The sequence below is a fragment of the Diabrotica virgifera genome, chromosome 4 (assembly GCF_917563875.1).
Source record: "Diabrotica virgifera virgifera chromosome 4, PGI_DIABVI_V3a".
NCBI classification, from domain to species: domain Eukaryota; kingdom Metazoa; phylum Arthropoda; class Insecta; order Coleoptera; family Chrysomelidae; genus Diabrotica; species Diabrotica virgifera.
Window position 1 is genome coordinate 91,863,164 of NC_065446.1, and position 21,666 is coordinate 91,884,829.

General features: G+C 34.6%; 1 protein-coding gene across 4 annotated transcripts in view; it reads left to right on the top strand.

The window, feature by feature from the left end:
• The window catches only part of LOC114341404 (proton-coupled folate transporter), a 112,953-nt gene that overhangs the window by 17,519 nt on the left and 73,768 nt on the right, over positions 1-21,666 (top strand). For all 4 annotated transcript variants that reach the window (XM_028292204.2, XM_028292201.2, XM_050648262.1 and 1 more), the window contains 2 exons: positions 1,842-2,099; positions 9,930-10,104. In XM_028292204.2, the coding sequence (XP_028148005.1) occupies positions 1,842-2,099; positions 9,930-10,104 (433 nt within the window). The remainder of the gene's footprint in view (positions 1-1,841; positions 2,100-9,929; positions 10,105-21,666) is intronic.

Sequence of the window (21,666 nt, forward strand, 5' to 3'; positions counted from 1 at the left end):
TGTCACCTTACTTATAATGTTACGTTATGGGGTAATTCCACAAAATCAGACACAGTGTTTATTAAACAGAAGAGAATTATTAGACTTATCTTCAATATTCCTTTTGGGCATACTTGTAAGCAAGTTTTCATTAATAACAATATCTTACCGTTGCCTTCCATATATATCTTGAAATCCATATTGTATATTAAGCATAATTTACATTCATTCAAGAGAAATTCTGATTTACATGCATACTCAACTAGGAATGCCAATCAGTTTGTTACTGTTGGTCACAAACTATCCAAATTTGAGAAGTCCACAGATTATGTGGGGGTCAGGCTATATAATCATCTTCCAAATGAAGTTAGATCTTTGCATCCGGTGAAATTCAAAAGAGTTGTGAAAAGTATACTATGTAAACATGCATTCTACAGTGTAGAAGAATACTTAGCAACTAGATTGCTGTTATGAGTTCTGTCTAATATTAATAATTTTCATATTTATCAATGTACATTATGTTAAACCTAAAATTTAAGTGTATGTATAGGTATTTGATTATGTGTCTGTGACTGAATAATTTTCATATTTATCAATGTACATTATGTTAAACCTAAAATTTAAGTGTATGTATAGGTATTTGATTATGTGTCTGTGACTATATTGTGTTGTATATCTGACGTGTATATCCATCTTTATGATGGCAGCTGTAAAGCTATACCAATAAAGTATTCTATTCTATTCTATTCATGCATAGTCCACGAAGGGAAGTTAACAGAACAAACATAGATATTGGTACAGGAATAAGGCAAGGCTGTGTGCTCTCTCCGACCTTATTCCTGATAGTAATCGACTGGATCATATCCATATCCATATACTAGGAATAAGACTGGAATAAGATGGAACGTTTTTAACCAACTTGAGGACTTGGAATTTGCAGATGATATATGCCTTTTAACAGAAAAAAGACAAAACATGCAACGAAAAACTGAAAAGTAGCAGAGGCAGGGAAGAAGATCGGACTTAACGTAAACGGCAGAAAAACTAAGATAATGAAAATAAATACACCAAGAGAAATGGGAAGACACTGGGAGGCACGGAATTAGAAACGGTAGAGGAATTTAACTACTTGGGCAGTATTTTCAACAACAAAGGAGGGACCGAGGAGGACTTAAAACGGAGAATACGAATAGCTCAAAACGCATTCAATATGCTAAGGAAAATGTGGTCTTCACGTCAGATGACAAGTAAAACAAAGATAAGATTATTCAACAGCAACGTGAAGACTGTGCTACTATACGGAGTAGAAACTTGAAAAGTGTCTAGAAAATGTATTGGATAGATGCAGGTGTTCATAAATAAATGCCTAAGGAAGATTCTTAACATTTTCTGACCAAACCGCATATCAAATCAAGAGTTATGGACAATAACTAACCAGGAACCTATATAAGACAATATGCAAAAGGAAATGGAGTTGGATGGGGCACACACTAAGGAGACCTGACACAGACATAGCAAGGCAAGCCCTAAAATACACACCACATGGAGAGAGAAGACCAGGTAGACCCGCAGAAACGCGGAGAAGAAGTATTGAGAAAGAAATTAATTCTATGGAGAAAACCTGGGTAGAAATAAAGATCAGTGCAAAGGATAGGACAGAATGGAGGCAGACAGTTGACGCTCTATGCTCCGCATGGAGTGAAGAGGAATAAGTAAGTAAGTATGTCTATGAAAAGCGGTTTTCAATCAACTGAGAGCTCTGTGCCGTAATTTGTAATTTGCGCAGAGTATTGCGCATGGTATGTTCACGTCTATTCCTATTCTGGTTCACCTCTATCTACTTAACCTTATTTTTATTTTAGCTTCTGTGGTAACGAATTTAATTATTTATCGAACTTGCTATGTAACACTCGGATATAATAAAAGCGATTGTTCTCAACTGGGAAATAAAGATAATAACGTAACTCATCACTACGAAAAAATTGTTCAACCTTATGCAGATGTCGTATTAATGGTAAAGTCCCTTTTCGATCTACTTCTACCGATGTTCATCTGTCTAATGGCAGGATCATGGTCTGATAAACATGGCAGAAAACCAGTTTTGTTGGTTACTTTAGGAGGTGATGTATATGTTTTCATTTTTATTATTATTATTGTTGCGATGATGCATCTTTATTGCTAGTTAATGTCAACTGTGAATTAAATTAACTTAAAATAAAATGTATACCATTTCATTTTTATTCAGTTGAAATGCGAAGGCAAAACTGTTTTATTCTTCACTTAGTACAGAGAGCGCAAACCAGCACTCTAAATCGACGATTTTCGACTATAATTTGAGTCATCATCAGAGAGGCATAATTTTGCTGCTCTCTGCCCCAAGTGACGAAACTCCGAGAGTTTATTCCCACACTGCAACTGACGTTATTATGGAGTAGGTGCCTAGGGACATCTGCTAAATAAAAGTCAAAGTTTTCAACCTAATAAAAATATTCAAAATATTTAAAATATCCACAATATTTCTAAAAGATATTTAATTGAAAACTTATTGGACCATTTTCCTGGTAACACCTCCATGGCTTCTAAAAATTGCATGCCAATTATATGCTGAAGCGAAGAAGACAAGAGGGAATTCTAAAAATTTGCAATTTTTAGAAGCACGACCGTGGCACAAAAAATATTTTATAGCTTTAGCTTTAGAATTATATACAGTGCGCTGGAATAAATGTTACCGCCCCCCAGGTGCGTAACAGAGGCCCCCTCAGCATGAAGCTTGCGGGGGCCCCATCAATCAGGGGCCCCATCTTGTCATCTGATATTATGTAAAAATCTGTTATTGTGTTATTGTTACGTTATGTGTTTAAATTTAAGAATGTAAATTTCTAAATAGGCATATTCGGCTAGTGAATCATTTCATCTCTAGAAACGTAATCCCTACTGGTCTCCCAAACTTTTGTGGTGACGACGATAAACTATAATGCTTTGTACGTGACTATTGAAAGATTTGAGAATTGCAATTTTGAGAATTTTAGAACAATATTTCTAAATCTAGAAATGAGTTTCTTCTTTACGTATACGTTTAGTATTGCGATACAATAATTATTATCAGCAGTAGTTTCATCTATCCCTAATTTGTTTGGTTTGTATTTTGTGTTATTTTTCGGTTATAAAACTGTTTTGTATAAATAATTTTAAAAATATCGGCGAATTCATCATTTTACTTTGATCCAAAATGTTTCTATTTTCTTTTTGATTATGCTGAATCTGAATATGACATTATAATATGAAAATTAAAAAAAAATTTTAGTATGTCTATGTGATTTCGAACCATGTAGGAAACTTTTTTATAATCAATTTTACGAAAAAAAGTTATTCTTCATGAAATGCTCTGAATGGTCTTAAATCTAAGACATAATATACAACCATCAGAAAAATATGATTCTAACTCAAGACTAAAGTACCTTTATATTTCACAATATACGATTTTAATTTTAATATGCAATTACATCCTCCTAATTAAAAAATTAATTTTTGCAAATTTTTCTTAAATTACGGATACCAAACATCATTTTATTACAAATTATGATAACTATTTTACGAAAAAACGTTATTCTTTATAAAAAGCTCTGCATTGTCTCAAAACTAAGATTCAATCGTAATATATCACATTTTATCAACTTTATACGAGGTATGTCGAAAAGTACCTCTAGTGCGGCAGATTTGTGCAAATATTATAAGAATTATGCATTTAATGATAGAAGTATATAATTTGGACCACGTATACTATACATATAAAATATAAAGGTTCAAAATTAGATATGAGGCCATCTCAGATTTTACCTTTTACAAAAATGGCGGGCATTCAAAATGGCGATGATACACATGTGACTAATAGCACGATAACTTTTAAACGGAAAGTCCGACTCAACTAAATTTAGTGTATGGGTTATTTTTTTGATGTATAAGATCAAGCTCCTGAACTGGAAGACTCGGTTTACTAGAAGATGTGTTTTTCCTGATTTGTTATGTAAAAATATGTTGTTTTTTTTCAATTCTTTCACCCTGTATATATTAATTTTTCAAAAAGGTAATACCGGCATTGAAAAGAGTGTAAAAATATTTTTTAGGAAATATTTTGAACTTTTTAGTTATGTTAATTATTATGTAAAAATGCATAACTTACCTTCACATGTACCTATGTGCGGTAGATTCGTGCAAATATTATAATAATTATTGTGCGTTTAATGGTAGAAGCATATAATTTGGACCACATATAGAATACATACAAAGGTTCAAATTTAGATATGATGCCATCTCATATTTTGCCTTTTACAAAAAAGGCGGGCATTCAAAATGGCGACTATACATATGTGACTAATAGCACGATAACTTTTGAACGAAAAGTCCGTTTTCAACCAAATTTGATATACAGGTTCTTTTTTTGATGTATAAGATCGAGCTCTTAAACCGGAAGAATCGGTTCACCAGAAGTTGTGTTTTTCCTAATTTTTTTGTAAAAATATGTTGTTTATTTTTTTAATTCTTTCACCCTGTATATATTCATTTTTCAAAAAGGTAATACTGGCGTTGAAAAGAGCGTAAAAATATTTTTTAGGAAATATTTTGAACTCTTTAGTTATATTAATTACCATTTAATAAATACATAATCTATCTTCACATGTAGGTACCTATGTGCGGCAGATTCGTGCAAATAATAATATAAGAATTATTGTGAATTTAATAGTAGAAGCATATAATTTGGACATACTACACACACACAGATTCAAATTAAGATATGAGGCCATCTCAGATTTTGTCTTTTACAAAAATGGCGGGCATTCAAAATGAATCTGCCACCCATATAGGTACATGTGAACATACGTTATGTATTTATTAAATGGTAATAAACATAACTAAAAGGTTCAAAATATTTCCTAAAAAATATTTTTAGACTATTTTCAATGGCGGTATTACCTTTTTGAAAAAATTATATATACAGGGTGAAAGAATTGAAAAAGAAACAACATATTTTTACATAAAAAAACAATAAAAACAACTTTTGGTAAACCGATTCTTCCGGTTCAAGACCTCGATCTTATTAGTCAAAAAAGGAACCTACATACCAAATTTGGTTAAAATCTGACGTCTCGTTCAAAAGTTATCGTGCTATTAGTCAGATATGTATAGTCACTATTTTGAATGCCCGCCATTTTTGTAAAAGCACAAAAACTGAGATGGCCTCATATCTAAATTTGAACCTTTATATGTGTAGTCTATGTGGTCCAAATTCTATGCTTCTACCATTAAATTCACAATAATTCTCATAATATTTGCACGAATCTGCCGCACATAGGTACATGTGAAGATACGTTATGCATTTATCAAATGGTAATTAACATAACTAAAAAGTTAAAAATATTTCCTAAAAAAGATTTTTACGCTCTTTTCAACGCCGGTATTACCTTTTTGAAAAATGAATATATACAGGGTAAAAGAATTAAAAAGTAAACAACATATTTTTACAAAAAAATTAGGAAAAACACAACTTCTGGTGAACCGATTCTTCCGGTTTAAGAGCTCGATCTTATACATCAAAAAAAGAACCTGTATATCAAATTTGGTTGAAAACGGACTTTTCGTTCAAAAGTTATCGTGCTATTAGTCACATATGTATAGTCGCCATTTTGAATGCCCGCCATTTTTGTAAAAGGCAAAATCTGAGATGGCCTCATATTTAAATTTGAACCTTTATATGTGTAGTATATGTGGTCCAAATTATATACTTCTATCATTAAATGCACAATTATTTCACATATCGGCTGCACTACTTGATATTTTACAATAAGTATTTCAACTGGAATGATATAAAGTATACTCTCTCTATAACGAACGCTGGTACTACGAGATTTCTCTTATAACGAGGTACATTAGGTGTACCATGAAATTCCTATTGAGCTATAACACCTCTATAACGAGGCATATTTGGTTATAACGAGGGAAAATGTGATCGAAGAACATGTTTCTTTACCTGTTTTTGGCGAGGTGATGGCTGTAAATAAATACCCCAACTGCCTGTACACAGAAATGCCTATATCTGTGTGCTTATCGAGGCCAATGATGTAATAAACTTCAGCGCCTGTCAACTTCTTCCTGTTTATCAACCTACTCTTTTTCAAAAGCGCTATTCAAACAATAATTAGCATCATATTTTGCTCGGAATGGCTTCAATATAGGAAGTTAATGTTTTAGAAATCAAATGCACAATATTATTGTTGTCTGATATAACGAGATCAGCCTATAACGATGTAGTTAGTCTGCCATTTTAGTTCTCGTTATAGGGTGAGTCGAGTGAAATTGCATATTTCAAACATAGCTTTTAATGGCGAACAACTTTTTATAATAAATTTTTTCAATATTGTAAAGTATAAAGGTACTTTACTATTTAGCAAAATTAATATTTTTTGACATACCTCGTATAAAATCCATAAAATTTAATATATATGATGATTGCAACTTAGATTCTATACCGTGCAGAGCATTTTATGAAGAATAACTTTTTTTCGTAAAATTGACAATAAAAAAGTTTCCCATAGGTTCCAAGTTACGCAAACACACTGTTACCGCTATTACACTAAAAACGTTATCGATGACTAGGTGGTCATCCAGATTTCAAACTGTGCTTGGTATAAAGCAGAACTACATGAAAATTTTAAAAACACTGTCTAAAATAATATTAACTTCCACATTTCGTGAGGAGAGAATGACAGCTAATAATTTAAAAAGTAAAACGGAACAGTTTGAATTTGTCTTCCTTTTACAAAATAAAATTTTGGAATCTATAAATCTAGCTGTCACTGTTTTGCACTCCAAAAATATGGATCTCTCATGCGCAACAGTACTTTTACATAGCTTTAAAGAATTTTTATCAAATCTTAGGCAAAACTATATACGTCACGACCGCTAGTTCAGAGAGATTTTTTCTAAACTTAAATTAATAAAATCATATCTTCCTAGCACAATGTCAGAAGCATTGAACATGAAGTTGCCTATCAGATAGATATTAATAAAATTATAGATACATTTGCGGATAGTAGTGCACAAAGAAAGTTGTTCATGTTCATCTCATATAGGTCTGGATCCCGCGTATGAAAAAAAAGTTGATTAATAGCAAGCTGAAAATTTGTTAATAGCTTAAGGGTGTCTAGTCGGATAAACTTTGATATATGGGAACACTGGAACAGGGGCAGTTTTAATTGTGGAACAGGTTAAAAATTTGGAACGGTCACACCACGAAAACGGCATATTTATTTTGTCCGACAGAACAGACTTAAACTCTTCGAACAGAGATTAAACTCTCATGCAAAAATCAGACTGCTATTTATCACCAAATGGGCGTTTTAATGAGTGGAACATGTAGAATATGTCAAATGACAGGAATTATGACAGGTGATAAATAGCAGTCTGATTTTTGCATGAGAGTTTAATCTCTGTTCGGAGAGTTTAAGTCTGTTCTGTCGGACAAAATAAATATGCAGTTTTCCTGGTGTGACCGTTCCAAATTTTTAACCTGTTCCACAATTTAAAACTGCCCCTGTTCCAGTGTTCCCATATATCAAAGTTTATCCGTCTAGACACCCTTAATCTATTAACAAATTTTCAACTTGCTATTAATCAACTTTTTTTTCATACGCGGGATCCAGACCTAATAGAATAATACCTACTATGTAATAATGAAATCTTTTATTAATGTTTGTTCTATTTTGTTCTATAAATTCTATACCAATATAAAGATGAGAAATGTAAGTTGTTATGAACAGAGCCTTATTACGCTAACACAAATAAGTTTTTGTTACACAAGTCGTATTTAGTAATTGTTTAAAGGTGCCCCATTTCCAATTTTGCGGGGGGGGGGGGCGACGGAGTTTGTTACGCCACTGCGCCCCCTATCAACACATAAACAAAACATAAGCACATAAACAAAACGCTCGGACGGGTCGATTTTTAAAATATTCATAGTATATTATAGCATCCATGTTTCGAACTTTACGCGATCCCTCTTCAGGTGACAGTCATAACTTTACTTTTTTTTAAATGGGAAAGTACATCATGTGACCCATTATTTAAAAGCTCTTGAAATACTGATTACACAAAAATGTATAATAATTTAATATTTTTTAAGAGCGTAAGCGAAAAATTTCGGTCAAATGCTTTTAAAATGCATTCATTTTTTTCGAATCCTGAAAAAAAAATAAGTATTTATAAAAAACTTAAACGCATAATGAAAGATTACATTATTACCGAGAGCAGAAAGTCCCTGAAAACTTCTATAATGTTTATTTTAATAAGTTACAGGGGTGAAAAAGAAGAGAAAATTGAGTTATAATCATTCTCTTTGTCTTATGCGGGGTCGGCTTCTCTTTCTGCACACAATTCTATCTTGGGTCATATCAATATTAATCCCCTTTACCAACATGTCCTGCCTAATTCCCCCTGGTCTCCTCCCCAGGTCTCCCCCAGGTCTCCTCTGGTTTTCCTCTCCTACTCTTTCGAGGAATCTGCACTTCAGCAACTCTTCGTATTGGGTGATTAACGTCTCGACGTTGAACATGACCAAACTATCTTGATGCTCTCTCATTTTGGCATTAATTGGTGCCACACCTAGACTTTCCCTAATATACTCATTTTTAATTTGATCCTTTTTTGTCACTCCACTCATCCATCTAAGCATTCTCATTTTCGCCACATGCATTCGTTGTTCCTCTTTCTTTTTCACTGTCCAAAATTCAGTTCTGTACATCATAGCCGGTCTTATGGCTGTTTTATAGAATTTTCCCTTCAGCTTCATTGGATTTTTTCTGTCACACAACACACCACTCGCTTCCTCCACTTCATCCATCCAGCCCTAATTTTATTGCATGCATCTCCATCTATTTCTCCATTATTCTGTAATACCGATCCTAGGTACTTAAAACTATTGCTTTTCACAATCCTTTCACTATCCAAAGATACCAGTTTATTTGTAGTAGCTCTATCTTTAAATGAACATTCCAAATCTCTGTTCTAAACCTTTTTCCTCCAGAGTATACATCATCACGTCATCATCAGTATACATTAAGCACCATGGAATGTTACCCTGTAGTTTTGCTATTATCTGGTCCAAGACTAATGAGAATAAAAAGGACTAAGCCCCGAGCCTTGGTGCAATCCTACTTTCACATAAAATTTATCAGTATCTCCCACACCTGTCCTAACACTAGTCGTTACTCCCTCGTACATATCTCTCACATTCTTTACATATTGACCAGGGAGGGACTCCTTTCTTATTGAGTGCCCACCACAGAATCTCTCGAGGAACTCTATCATATGCTTTTTCAAGATCAATGAATACCATATGAGTGTTTGTTTCTCTATTCCTGTATTTTCCATCAGTTGCCTTATAATGAAAAGAAAATTGAGTATGATTTGTAATTTCAAATGTATCATTCAAAAGAAACGTTTTGTTTAATCTAAGGGCTTTTCGGCCCTCGGTAATAATATAATCTTTCATTCTGCGTTAAAATTTTTCTAAAATACTCATTCGTTTTCTCAAGATTCGAAAAAAATAAATGCATTTAAAAAGCATTGGACCGAAATGTTGTGCCTACGTTCTTAAAAAGTATTAAAGTATTACACATTTTTGAAATCAGTATTTCAAAAGCTTCTAAATGAGGTGTCACATGATGTACTCTACCATTTAAAAAAAATCAAAGTTATGTGACTGTCACTTGAAGAAGGATCGCGTAAAGTTCGAAACATTGATGCTATAATATACTATGATTATTTTAAAAATCTACCTGTCCGAGTGTTTCGCTTATGCACTAAAAATAAATAAATTAATAGGGGGCGGCAACACTTATTCCAGCGCAGTGTATATACTATCTTCAATTTGGTTTTATAAATTTCAATTTTTGTAGGTATAGCTTTGAGTGCTGCGTTTTTAATATTCTACAGCTTATTTGAAAATTTATCTCCTTGGATATTTGTGATGTCTGCAATACCAACCATGATAACAGGCAATCGTACTACATTTTTTGCCATAACACTGTCCTACATATCTGATACTTCGACAAATCAAACCAGAGGCATAAGGTAAGTTCTCAGTTCAATACCGGAGGTCCTGTTCAAAGTCCTAATCTGCTCAAGGTATTTGCCAATTGCCATAAAAACTGTGCATGTATAAAAACTCTATTTGACAGCAGACTAAGTAAAAGTTTAATTCAAATAAAATTATATTCTACAATTCTTTTACAATTTACAAAGCAAACAGACGACGAATAGAGCAGACGAAAGAGAATCTACAATATGCAGTCACCCTCCGTCTATTTATCTAGGGGTTGTCCATTAATCATGTGAGGCTCGAAAGGGAGGGAGGTCCACTGTACAAAGAAAACAGCTATTGTCCTTTTCATGATCATTTTTCAGTGCGTAACTAATGATAGGAAAAAGGGTAAGTCCGTGATAATACACATTTATGACATTTATTCTAATATGACATTTTAGTTAAATCTGACAGTTGTCACATTTTATTTTTAATTTGGAATAAAAACAAATCAAATGCGTTTCTTGCATTTATAAAATGGTATTTTCTTTGATTTGTATAGTCTTATAAATTATACAGATTATATTTGTAATATTATTATCTAATTAAAAAAAAATTATTTTTTTTTATTATGGGGCCATCTATCGACAACTAGAATAATCACCGAACTAGAATAATTACCAAAGTAATCAACGACGTGCCTTTTTTTTCTGTCATATACAATTTAATACGTTAGAAAGAAATCGAAAAACTGTGACGCACTGAAAGATGATCATGAGAAATAGAATAACGCACATTTGAATTCTTGTCACAAGCAACTGAATCCGAGCAATAATAGTCGAGATGCACATGCACAATGTTCGTCCTTTCCGCCGATTGAACGGTAGATCGAGGGAGATTATTATCTGCGTAGTGCGCGAAAATGATGACGCCGATTGGCTTGATGAAACCGATGTTGATCTTCAACAAAGCACTGTGCCAACAACTGACTTGCAAGATGCTTATCCAGTTATTGGTGTTGAAGAAAGTCTTGCTAATCCGTGGTCCGAGAATACTGCACATTAAATAATGATCATGTATTGGTACAAAAAAGTTTTTCGCATTTCTTTCATTATTTTTGTCAGTCAAAAACAACCTGTAACCTTTATGTCTACCTTACCTCTAATAGTATATTATGCAACGAGCATTTCATGATCTGCATCGCGCATCGGTACATACATATACCTAAATAAAAAGCATTCGGTATTCTTTTCAACGAATCAGCAAGTCGACTAATACAAAAATTAAATTTAAAGCGTCTATACGCACATTTTAAAAAACCTGGTGTGGTGGTGAATATACAGATTTCAAGCATCGGAAGGTTGGATGGATAAATTTAAGGCGCAACAATCATTGCATATTGCATTGCATTAGAATCGTTGGAGAAGAGGCATTTAACATGCTCTTTTCTTAATAAAAACAGGGACGACTGCCAGTTTTTTGGCGTGCTAATAAGAAAGCGTGGATTACCTGCGCTATTTTTGTGACTGGTTCCGGAATTGTTTTGTTTCGGAAGTTAAAACTTATTTGAAATAAAAGAATTTAGTTTAGACTTTAAAGTAGTTCTAGTTTTGGACAATGCGAACTGCGCATCCAAATATAAAAGTTACATTTTTACTTCCCAATACGACGGCTCTGCTTCAATCTATGGACCAAGGAATAAGCTAAGACCTTTAAGCTCTATTATATTAGACGAACCTTTAAAATGATCCTGATAAGAATGTTGTGGAATGCTGGAAGATATTGACATACCAAAAAGCATCGAAAACATAAAATAATTATTGCAAAAACTGAAGCTATACACATTGAAATTATACTAGAAGAAACTGTGGCCTATTCTGACTGTGGGAAATGAGGAAAAATCTGTGCAATTTCAGATTTTCGGCAAAGATTGCCGAAATTGGGAGTGGAGGTGGAAGGATGAGATGGGTTCGAAAGATAGAATCAAGTGACGTTCAGGGGTGGCTTGAATCGCAAGATGAAGATTTGACTGAAACCGATTGGAGGAAATTTTAAATTTACAACCCATTGAAGGAGAGCCTTCACCAAGCACTGGTAACGTGACATTCAAATTGAAAAATCTTAGTGAAGGTTTAAGATGGCAAATGGGCTTGGTGATTTCTTTATAAAAATGGATCCATCTATGGAATAAAGTCTTATTTTTAAGAGGCAAATTGCTAATGCCACTGCTGATTCAATGTGCAAAGCAGTGCTGAATATCATTCTGAATTGAGGGAGTTTTTCTAAATTCTGTAAACCATTGCCTAAACCTGAGAATAATATGTAATTAACCAATATGTATGGGCAAAATCAATATTTTTTATGTATTTGCTAGTTTATTTCGTCATCTAGGAACGTATCCCATATAACGCCATATTTTTTTTCTCTCTGATTCCGGCCTTGGTTTAGAACTAGAACCTTTAGCCACGTAATTGTATAACTTATCACTAACTTAGGTGTAATGTGTAAAGTGTGTGTGTTGAGTAAGTGTCTTGTTACTTTGCAAAGTCGACGTCATTGTCTTTGCAAAGAGACGCTAATTGTATCCGAACGTCTGCGGTCCCACCGGTGAGTACCGATCCCACTATAACGCCATATAAATAACCATTCCATATTCAGAAGTCTGCGAATAAAGAGCTTCTACTGTAGTTTGTCAGTTTCTTTACATATTGAGAACTGTCAAAGCGTATGTATTTGACTCGCCATTCGTCACTGCGCGTGTGCCACCTTTATTGCGAATGCCATATCGCGAATCTATTGGTTAAAAATCAGTATCGTAATGAAGTTCATTATGATACAGGTAGTGAAATCATAATTTTGATATATTGTAGTATGAGAATTGAGAATAGAAAAACGCTATTATAGTATCGTCTTTAATTTTCTGTAATTATGAACATGTACTCCGATATAACTCAGAATCCAAATCCACCCGCTCTGTGCAATAAAAAGACCAATTGGGATACTTTTCAAGAAGTATTAGATGAAGCAATAAATTTAAAAATACCATTAAAAACACCTGCAGATATTGAATGGGCGATAACTAACCTCATAAAAAATATACAGAAAGCTTCATGGGCAGCAACTCCAAACTACAAACAGTCAACAAGAAAAGAATCCTGCCCTCCAACTATAAAAGAAAAAATTTCAGAGAAAAGAAGGCTAAGAAGAAATTGGCAACAAAACAGAACAGTGAGCAATAAAAATAAATTTAATAAAGCAGCAAGGGAACTAAAAAAAATATTACTTGAAGTAAAAAATGATTCTATACAAAGATACTTAGAAGAGCTTACACCAACAGAAGCCACCGACTACTCACTATGGAAAGCCACAAGGAAACTAAAAAGTCCTCAGACACCAATACCACCAGTAAGAAAAAGCAATGGCAAATGGGCAAGAAATAACATAGAGAAGGCAGATGCCTTTGGTGGCTATCTCTCACAAGTCTTTCAACCAAACAGCTTGGAATCAACACCTGAAGAATTGGAGGAAATAAATAGAGTACTAAATGAACCTTACCAAATGGAGCTGCCCATACCGAAATTTAAGTACAATGAAGTTAAGGATGTAATAATGAAGGAAATTAATCCTAAAAAAGCTCCTGGTTATGATCTGATAACGGGTAGGATACTACAAAAATTAACAAAGAAAGGAGTAACGGCAATATTACAAATTTTTAATGCAATAATAAGATTAAATTATTTTCCGCAACAACTGAAAATGGCAGTTATAATTATGATCCTAAAACCAGGAAAAAAACTAGAGGAATTAACATCATATAGGCCAATAAGTTTACTGCCTGTGCTTTCCAAAGTGCTGGAAAAATTAATAATGAAAAGCATCAAGCCAATACTAGATAGCAAAAATCTCATACCAGAACATCAGTTTGGGTTTAGACAAGAACATGGAACCATAGAGCAAGTCCATAGACTAGTAAAACATATCAGCAACGACTTTGAAAATAAATGATATTGCTCAGCAGCGTTTCTTGACATAAGCCAAGCGTTCGATAAAGTCTGGCACAAAGGTCTACTCTATAAACTAAAAAACCTATTGCCTCATCCGTATTATGAACTTCTAAATTCTTACTTATCTGACAGATTCTTTTCAGTTAAATACCATTCAGAATATTCAGAATTACACCAAATAAAATCAGGAGTACCGCAAGGTAGCGTATTAGGACCAATGCTGTACCAGCTTTTTACTGCAGATCTACCAACTTCAAGAACTACAATAACAGCAACCTTCGCAGATGACACTGCAATACTCGCCTCACATCATGATCCAGTAACTGCCTCAAGAAACTTACAAGCCAGCCTTAATAATATCCAGGCATGGTTAAAAAAATGGAAAATTCGAGTTAATGAGACCAAATCAACCCATGTTACCTTTACACTAAGAAGAGGTATATGTCCAGCAGTGTTATTAAATAATCAAATGATTACTCAGAGAAATGAAGTCAAATATTTAGGTTTACATCTTGACAGAAGATTAACATGGAGAACACATATATTTACAAAACGAAAACAACTGGGTCTCAAACTAAGACAACTTTACTGGCTTATTGGCAGAAAATCACAATTAAATCTCACAAATAAGCTCTTAATATATAAAGCCGTACTGAAGCCAATATGGACGTATGGAATTCAATTATGGGGTTCTGCTAGTAATTCAAACCTAGAAATCCTACAAAGATTCCAGAACAAAGTTCTTAGAATTATAGTCAGTGCTCCGTGGTATGTTTCGAACAACATAATAGAAAAAGACCTACAAGTTCAATCCGTAAAAACTGAAGTCACAAAGTACAGTGAAAAATACAAAAACAAAACTAGTGCTCACTCTAATCACTTAGTGCGCGAACTGTTTAATGACAACGATGAAGTGCGTCGACTAAAGCGTTTTAAGCCTACAGACTTATTAAACAGATTTAAATAAGATTAATTAACATTTACCACTACATTATTAACTTTGTTTGTTAATTATATGTTAAAGGAAGCCTCTCACTGGAGAGAATTCCTACATGTCATTTGTTCTTCTAATAATTGTCATAAAATTTACTTATTGTTACGAGTGATAACAGATTGTAAATTAAATGGAGCTTAAAAAAAATTCTGTAATAAAATTAGATTTTTTTATAGATACTAAAAAATACACGTGTTATAGGGGGGATTGGGGTAGTCTTAAACCTCACCTAGTATCACCAAGGGGGAGAAGGGTTAAAAAATGGCAAAAAACATCATGTGATTAATGGACGGCGAAAGATAAAAATTCCAGCGAAAGTTTATTCCGTGTACCTACCAGAGACATGTTAACCATAGACCAGGCTAGTTATATGTCACTCAATGCATCGGGGTGTAACGCCAATATCAAGTACGGTGGTCTAGCTATCTTTGTCTGTCGTGCGAGTGTGAGCGTATCTACCAAGAGGTGGGAGTAATGGAACGACACAAACACAGAGGCGGCGGCCATCACATGCTAGAGAGAGAAAGCTAAGCCCCGGTAGAGAGAGATAGATAGACCACCGACCCGAACTGCTCCGCGTTACGCTATTTTTCGGACCTTGCCTAATCTATGTCAGTGGCGGCTCGTGACCTCAGTATGCGGGTAGGCGACACATATACCTTTATATTATATACTCTATACTCTACTATACTCTACATATTATATACTCGTATACCTATATACACAGTGTGTCGCATTTAAGATGAAGACACCCCTATATTGCGGCTATCAAAATAAATACAGATTTAAAATTTTGCAGTCAAGCAAGTGTGATGGTTCACATTTTTTAAGATAGTCATAGTCAACTCAAATTTAAATTTTAAACGCTATCTACTGCGAATCTACAACCAGGGCGAATTTTCGATATTTTGCTTCGCGTTAGAGATATCGGAAAAAGTTATTTGAAAAAGTTGTTGCAAATATTATTCTAACTCCACGTACCAAATTTTATGACAAAATTCGCACTTTTAGTTTTTTCAGTATTTGTAGTCAGGATCCTAAAACATACAATTGGCTATCCCGAGATGCAGCTCGGGACAATAATTGCCGAAGGCGCAAAAAAATGTAGCCTAACCTAGCCCCAAAAAGTTCCCGGGAATTCTCGTCCACTACGGCACCTACGGCTAGACAAGCCATAGTTACAGCGCTGTGCTTAGCGTAAAGAATGAGATACGCATATCATTATGTTCTGTTCTTTAGGTTCGGCGGATTTGAAAAGTGCCTGAACATAGGGTAGTGCCATAATAGAAGTGAGTAGCACTACTACGAGGAGCGTACAATAATTACAACTTCGAAGAGAAATTAAAAAGTAGCTTTTTTATTTTAGATACTTACGTATTGTGTCAAAATTTATAAATTACAATTTTGAAATAAGTAATTTATATTAATAAATAACACAGCCCAACAAAAAAAATTTGTCTTGCTGCCGAAAAAAATCAACTGATTTTACTTAATTCATCTGTGCTGATTCCAAAAATACAAACCTTTTCTTTGTATCAGCTCTAGTTTTCGAGATATAACATACTTAAATATTCTTACATTTCTGTATATTCCATCACTATAATTGCAATATGTTTATAAACAAGCTTAACAAATTCTAAGACAATCTATGGGCAAATGAACAAAAGGACCTATTTTGGTGTTCATTTAGGAAGTCAAGATAAATCCTGAGCTCCACATGTAGTGTGCAAAACTTGTATTGAAAACTTGCGACAGTGGACGAAAGGACAACGAAAATGTTTAAATTTGGTTTTCCAATGGTATGGAGGGAACCAAAAAATCGACGATTGCTATTTCTGTCTTGTGAATATAAAGGGCATTAATCGTAACAATCGACATACGTTAACATATCCTAACCTGGATTCAGCAATAAGACCAATTCCACATTAGCTTGAGCAGATACTCATTCCAATATTTAGCAGTCTACCTATGTTACCAGAGTATAATGCCGAAACGTTATTTGACGAACTGCAGACTAATAGATTTGAGGAAGACGACAGTGATTTTGAAGGGTATTCAACACGTCCTGAGCACTTTACTCAGGAAAAGCTAAGCGATCTTATCAGAATTTGAACCTTCCAAAGGATTATTCCGAGTTGCTTACCTCCAGACTAAAAGAAAAGAAGGTTCTTCACCCAGACACCAAAATTACATACTACCGTAATAGAGATAAAAGATCTTTTGCCTTTTTTCTCAGCAAGATGATATGGTTTTTATAACAATATTAAAGGACTGTTAGAAAAAATGGGTGTGTGTATCGGAGTATACACCAGATCACTGGCGTCTTTTTATCGACAGTTCCAAACGAAGTTTAAAGTGTGTCCTTCTACATAATGGCAACAAATATGGAAGTATACCAATTGGGCATTAGAGTGGAATAAATGCTCAACAATTTTAACAAACACGGTTGTCATATCTTCTTCTTAAAGTGCCTATCCGTTCCGGATGTTGCCGATCATCATGGCTATCTTGACTTTGTTTATCGCAGCGCGGAACAGTTCAGTGGTAGTGGTGTTATACCACTTTCGTAAATTTTGAAGCCAGGAAATGCGTCTTCTTCCCGGTCCTCTTTTACCATTTACCTTCCCTTGGAGAATCAGTTGGAGAAGGCCGTAACGTTCTTGATTTCTCATTACATGTCCTAGATATTCTAATTTTTTTGTTTTGATGGTTATGAGAATTTCACACTCTTTTCCCATTCTACGCAGGACTTCCACATTAGTAATTCGGTCAACCCAGGATATACGTAAGATGGGCCTATAACACCACATTTCGAAAGCTTCGGGCCGATTCATAGATGCAACAGTTAGTGTCCACGCTTCCATTCCGTAGAGCAGAACTGTGAATATGTAGCTTTTCAACAGACGGTATTTTGTTTTTAATGATATGTCTCGACTGTTGAAAATGGGTCTCATTCTAACGTATGCTGCTTTCGCTTTTATTATTCGCTGTTGTCATATGAGTATTAAAATTCATTACCTCCACAGCCAATTAGACCGTTTCCCAGAAAATCTTCACCAAGATATCAAAACGATGGAAGAGAGGTATCAGCAGGATTACTGCTGGAGTTTTCAAAGGGACAGTCCTTTTAAAGCCTTTGCAAGAAAATCATATAAAAGGAGGTTTTTAGGTGACGCCGAATAACACATTTTTGTTGCGACGCGACGCTGCCGGTTAGGTTAGATGAAAAGTTAAGTTTTTCGGCAGATATGTGTGATGATTTTTGTAAGTACATTATTGTACAATACATATTTTACTTTTTATTCGTATTTGGTTTATTTCATGGGTAGCAGCACTACATATATTATGTAGGTAGTAAGTGCTGCGTTAAATTACCCTATATGTTAGAAATGTGATCTGTTGTCGTGTTTTCTGAAAATGATCTGATGGAGCAAATCTGGTGGCATTTTTGGATTTAGCAGACCCAAATTACCTAGAAACAGTAAAAAAATTTCCGGCAGCAAACTGTGTGTTTACCAGTGTAATTTATTATTGTATTGTACATTTGAAGAGGTTCGGCGGCACCTACCTTGCCTACCCCGACGGGCCGCCATGATCTATGTGTATAATATCTTTGGCACCTTACCTGTCTTCACAATATGAAAGACAGTTTATGTTTAATTTCGTTTCAGAGGCGAGTATCATCCCCTTACGTACGTTTCACCCTCTAAGGGTCTTCAGAGAGGCTATTATTTACTCTGATTCGAAAGGAAAACAAACTGTCTCATCATTATCATCAATCAGCCCTTTGCATCCACTGCTGGATATAGGCCTCCTCTATTTCCGTCCACTGTCTTCTGTTCTGGGCGCTTTGAATCCAATTTGTGGCCATTCTTTTTATATCGTCCGTCCATCGCGCGAGTGATCTTCCTCTACTTCTTTTATCGGCTCTTGGTCTCCACTCGAGCAACCTCTTTGTCCATCTCCCATCTGTCAGACTGGCCACATGACCGGCCCAGTTCCATTTTTAAGTTTAGCCACCTGACATACAACATCTGTGACTCCTGTTCTCAATCGTAGTTCTTCGTTTGTTATATGGACCCGCAATGACATACCAATCATCGACCTTTCCATCTTACGTTGAGCAATTAGCTTCTTAGCAGATGCGGTTGTTAATGTTAGAATTTCAGCACCATAGGTCATAACCGGCAAAACGCATTGGCTAAAAACTTTCCGTTTCAAGCAGATTGGAAGATCGCTTATGAATACGTCTCTGAGTTTACCATATGCGGACCAGGAGAGGATAATTCTTTGTTTCAATTCACATGTTTGATTGTCTCTCGTGATTCGTATTTCATGGCCAAGATATATGTACTTTTTCGCAAACTCCAATTCGCAGTAGTTAATGACAATGTTTTCACTGGGGACCAGGTTTGTCATTAGCTTTGTCTTAGATATGTTTATTTTTAACCCAACCTTAGAGCACACCTCTTGAAGGTCTTCCAACATTATTTTAATATCCTTTAAATTGTCTGTCAGTAGGACTACATCGTCTGCGAAACGCAAGCTTGTTAGATTTTGTCCATCTATATTTAAACCTTTCTCCCTCTAATCAAGCGTTTTAAAGGCGTATTCCAGAACGGTGATAAACAGCTTAGATGACATAGTATCGCCCTGGCGTACTCCTCTGCCAATTCGTATGGGATTGGTATCCTCGTGCAGCTTCACTACCATTGTGATGTTTTTATAGATGTTGTATATTAGCTTAGTATATCGATAATCGATACGGCATACATGTAAAGCACTCAAGACTGCGTCCAGCTCAACGGTATCAAAGGCCTTATGGAAGTCCACAAAGGCAAGGACAAGTGGCCTATTGTACTCAGTCGATTTTTCAATAGGCGTCTTAACACTTTGAAGATGGTCATTTGTTCCGAATCCACTACGAAAACCGCCCTGTCCAATTGGTAAAACTGTCCATGTATGGTGTCTATACAGGGTGTTCAAGACTAATTTATCCAGGCTATATCTCTTAAACGAATAGAGATTTTTGAATGGGACAAAAACTGATCTATTCCATTTGTAATCTACTTTAATATGGCATAGAAAAATATCATCCCCTAAATATTCATCCCTTAGTTACAACCCCTAACTATAATTTTTTTTAATAGCACCATGTAACTAAGGGATGAATATTTAGAGTATGATTTTTTTCTACGCCATATTAAAGTGTATTACAAATGGAATAGATCAGTTTTTGTCCCATTCTAAAATCCGTATTCGTTTAAGAAATATATCAGAAATATATCTATATACAATATAGTCTGGATAAATTAGTCTGGAACAAACACATCATTAACAAAATTAAACTGATATTTTCTTGATTACTTACGAACCGATTTTATTTTTAAAAAATGTGTTGAATAGACGATCGAAGACCACATCCAAAACTATAAAAAAATGTACAGGATGGTATTACAAAACTAAGGGATGAATATTTAGGGGATGATTTTCTCTACTCAATATTAAAGTGTATTACAAATGGAATAGATCAGTTTTTGTCCCTTTCGAAAATCTCTATTCGTTTAAGAGATATAGCCTAGATAAATTACACTGGGACACCCTGTATAAACTGTCTCTATATAAAACTGTTTATAATTTTTCTCAAATAGACTTTTTTCAACTCCCATAAAGCTCCAGGTTATGATCTAATAGTGGGAGAAATTCTCAAACATTTACCAAGAAGAGCTATCGTGTTTCTCACTACTTTATACAACCGAATTCTTCATCTTTCCTACTATCCAACGCAATGGAAATTTGCTGAAATTATCATGATCGCCAAACCTGGAAAGCCACCAACAGAAGCTGCCTCTTACAGACCTATAAGCCTGCTGCCTATACTTTCTAAAATATTTGAGCGACTACTGCAAAGTAGAATAAATAGTATAACCTCCATAAGTAATTTAATACCAAATCATCAATTTGGCTTTAGGGAAAAACACACCACAACTCAGCAATGCCATAGGATAGTAAATTTAATCAGAGACGGTTTAGAAAACAAGAACATTTGCACTGCAGCATTTCTAGATATTCAGCAAGCCTTTGATAAGGTTTGGCACCAAGGGCTGTTATACAAATTAAAAACAAACATGCCGAGTCAGATTTACTTACTTCTAAAATCATACCTTTCCGACAGACATTTCGATGTCAAAATGGAAAAAGATAACAGAAGATACCAACTCATAAGGGTATGGTGGCTCCCGGCTTCTGAGCCACCCTGGATACTGAGGGGTGGTTACCCCGACTATGAGGGTTGATGTAGTAAATATAGTTCGTTGTTAAGACATTTATTTACACGTTAAATATATCACAGAAAATAACTGGTGGTATATTATTTACTTGAAATCGATGTTACCCCGTCGAATCTCAACTGCTCATGCATTTATCTGTTCTCGTAAAAAATATAATTAAAGTCGGTTATTGTTTATTTACTGTTTTGGTAAGACGAGGTGACCGTGATTTAAAGTGCTGACTGTTAATAAACACCCACTGAATATTATTGCAACTCGACCTTGTATCAAATACTAGCATGCAAAACTAGGTTACTCGTATTTATTAAACAAACATTACCACGG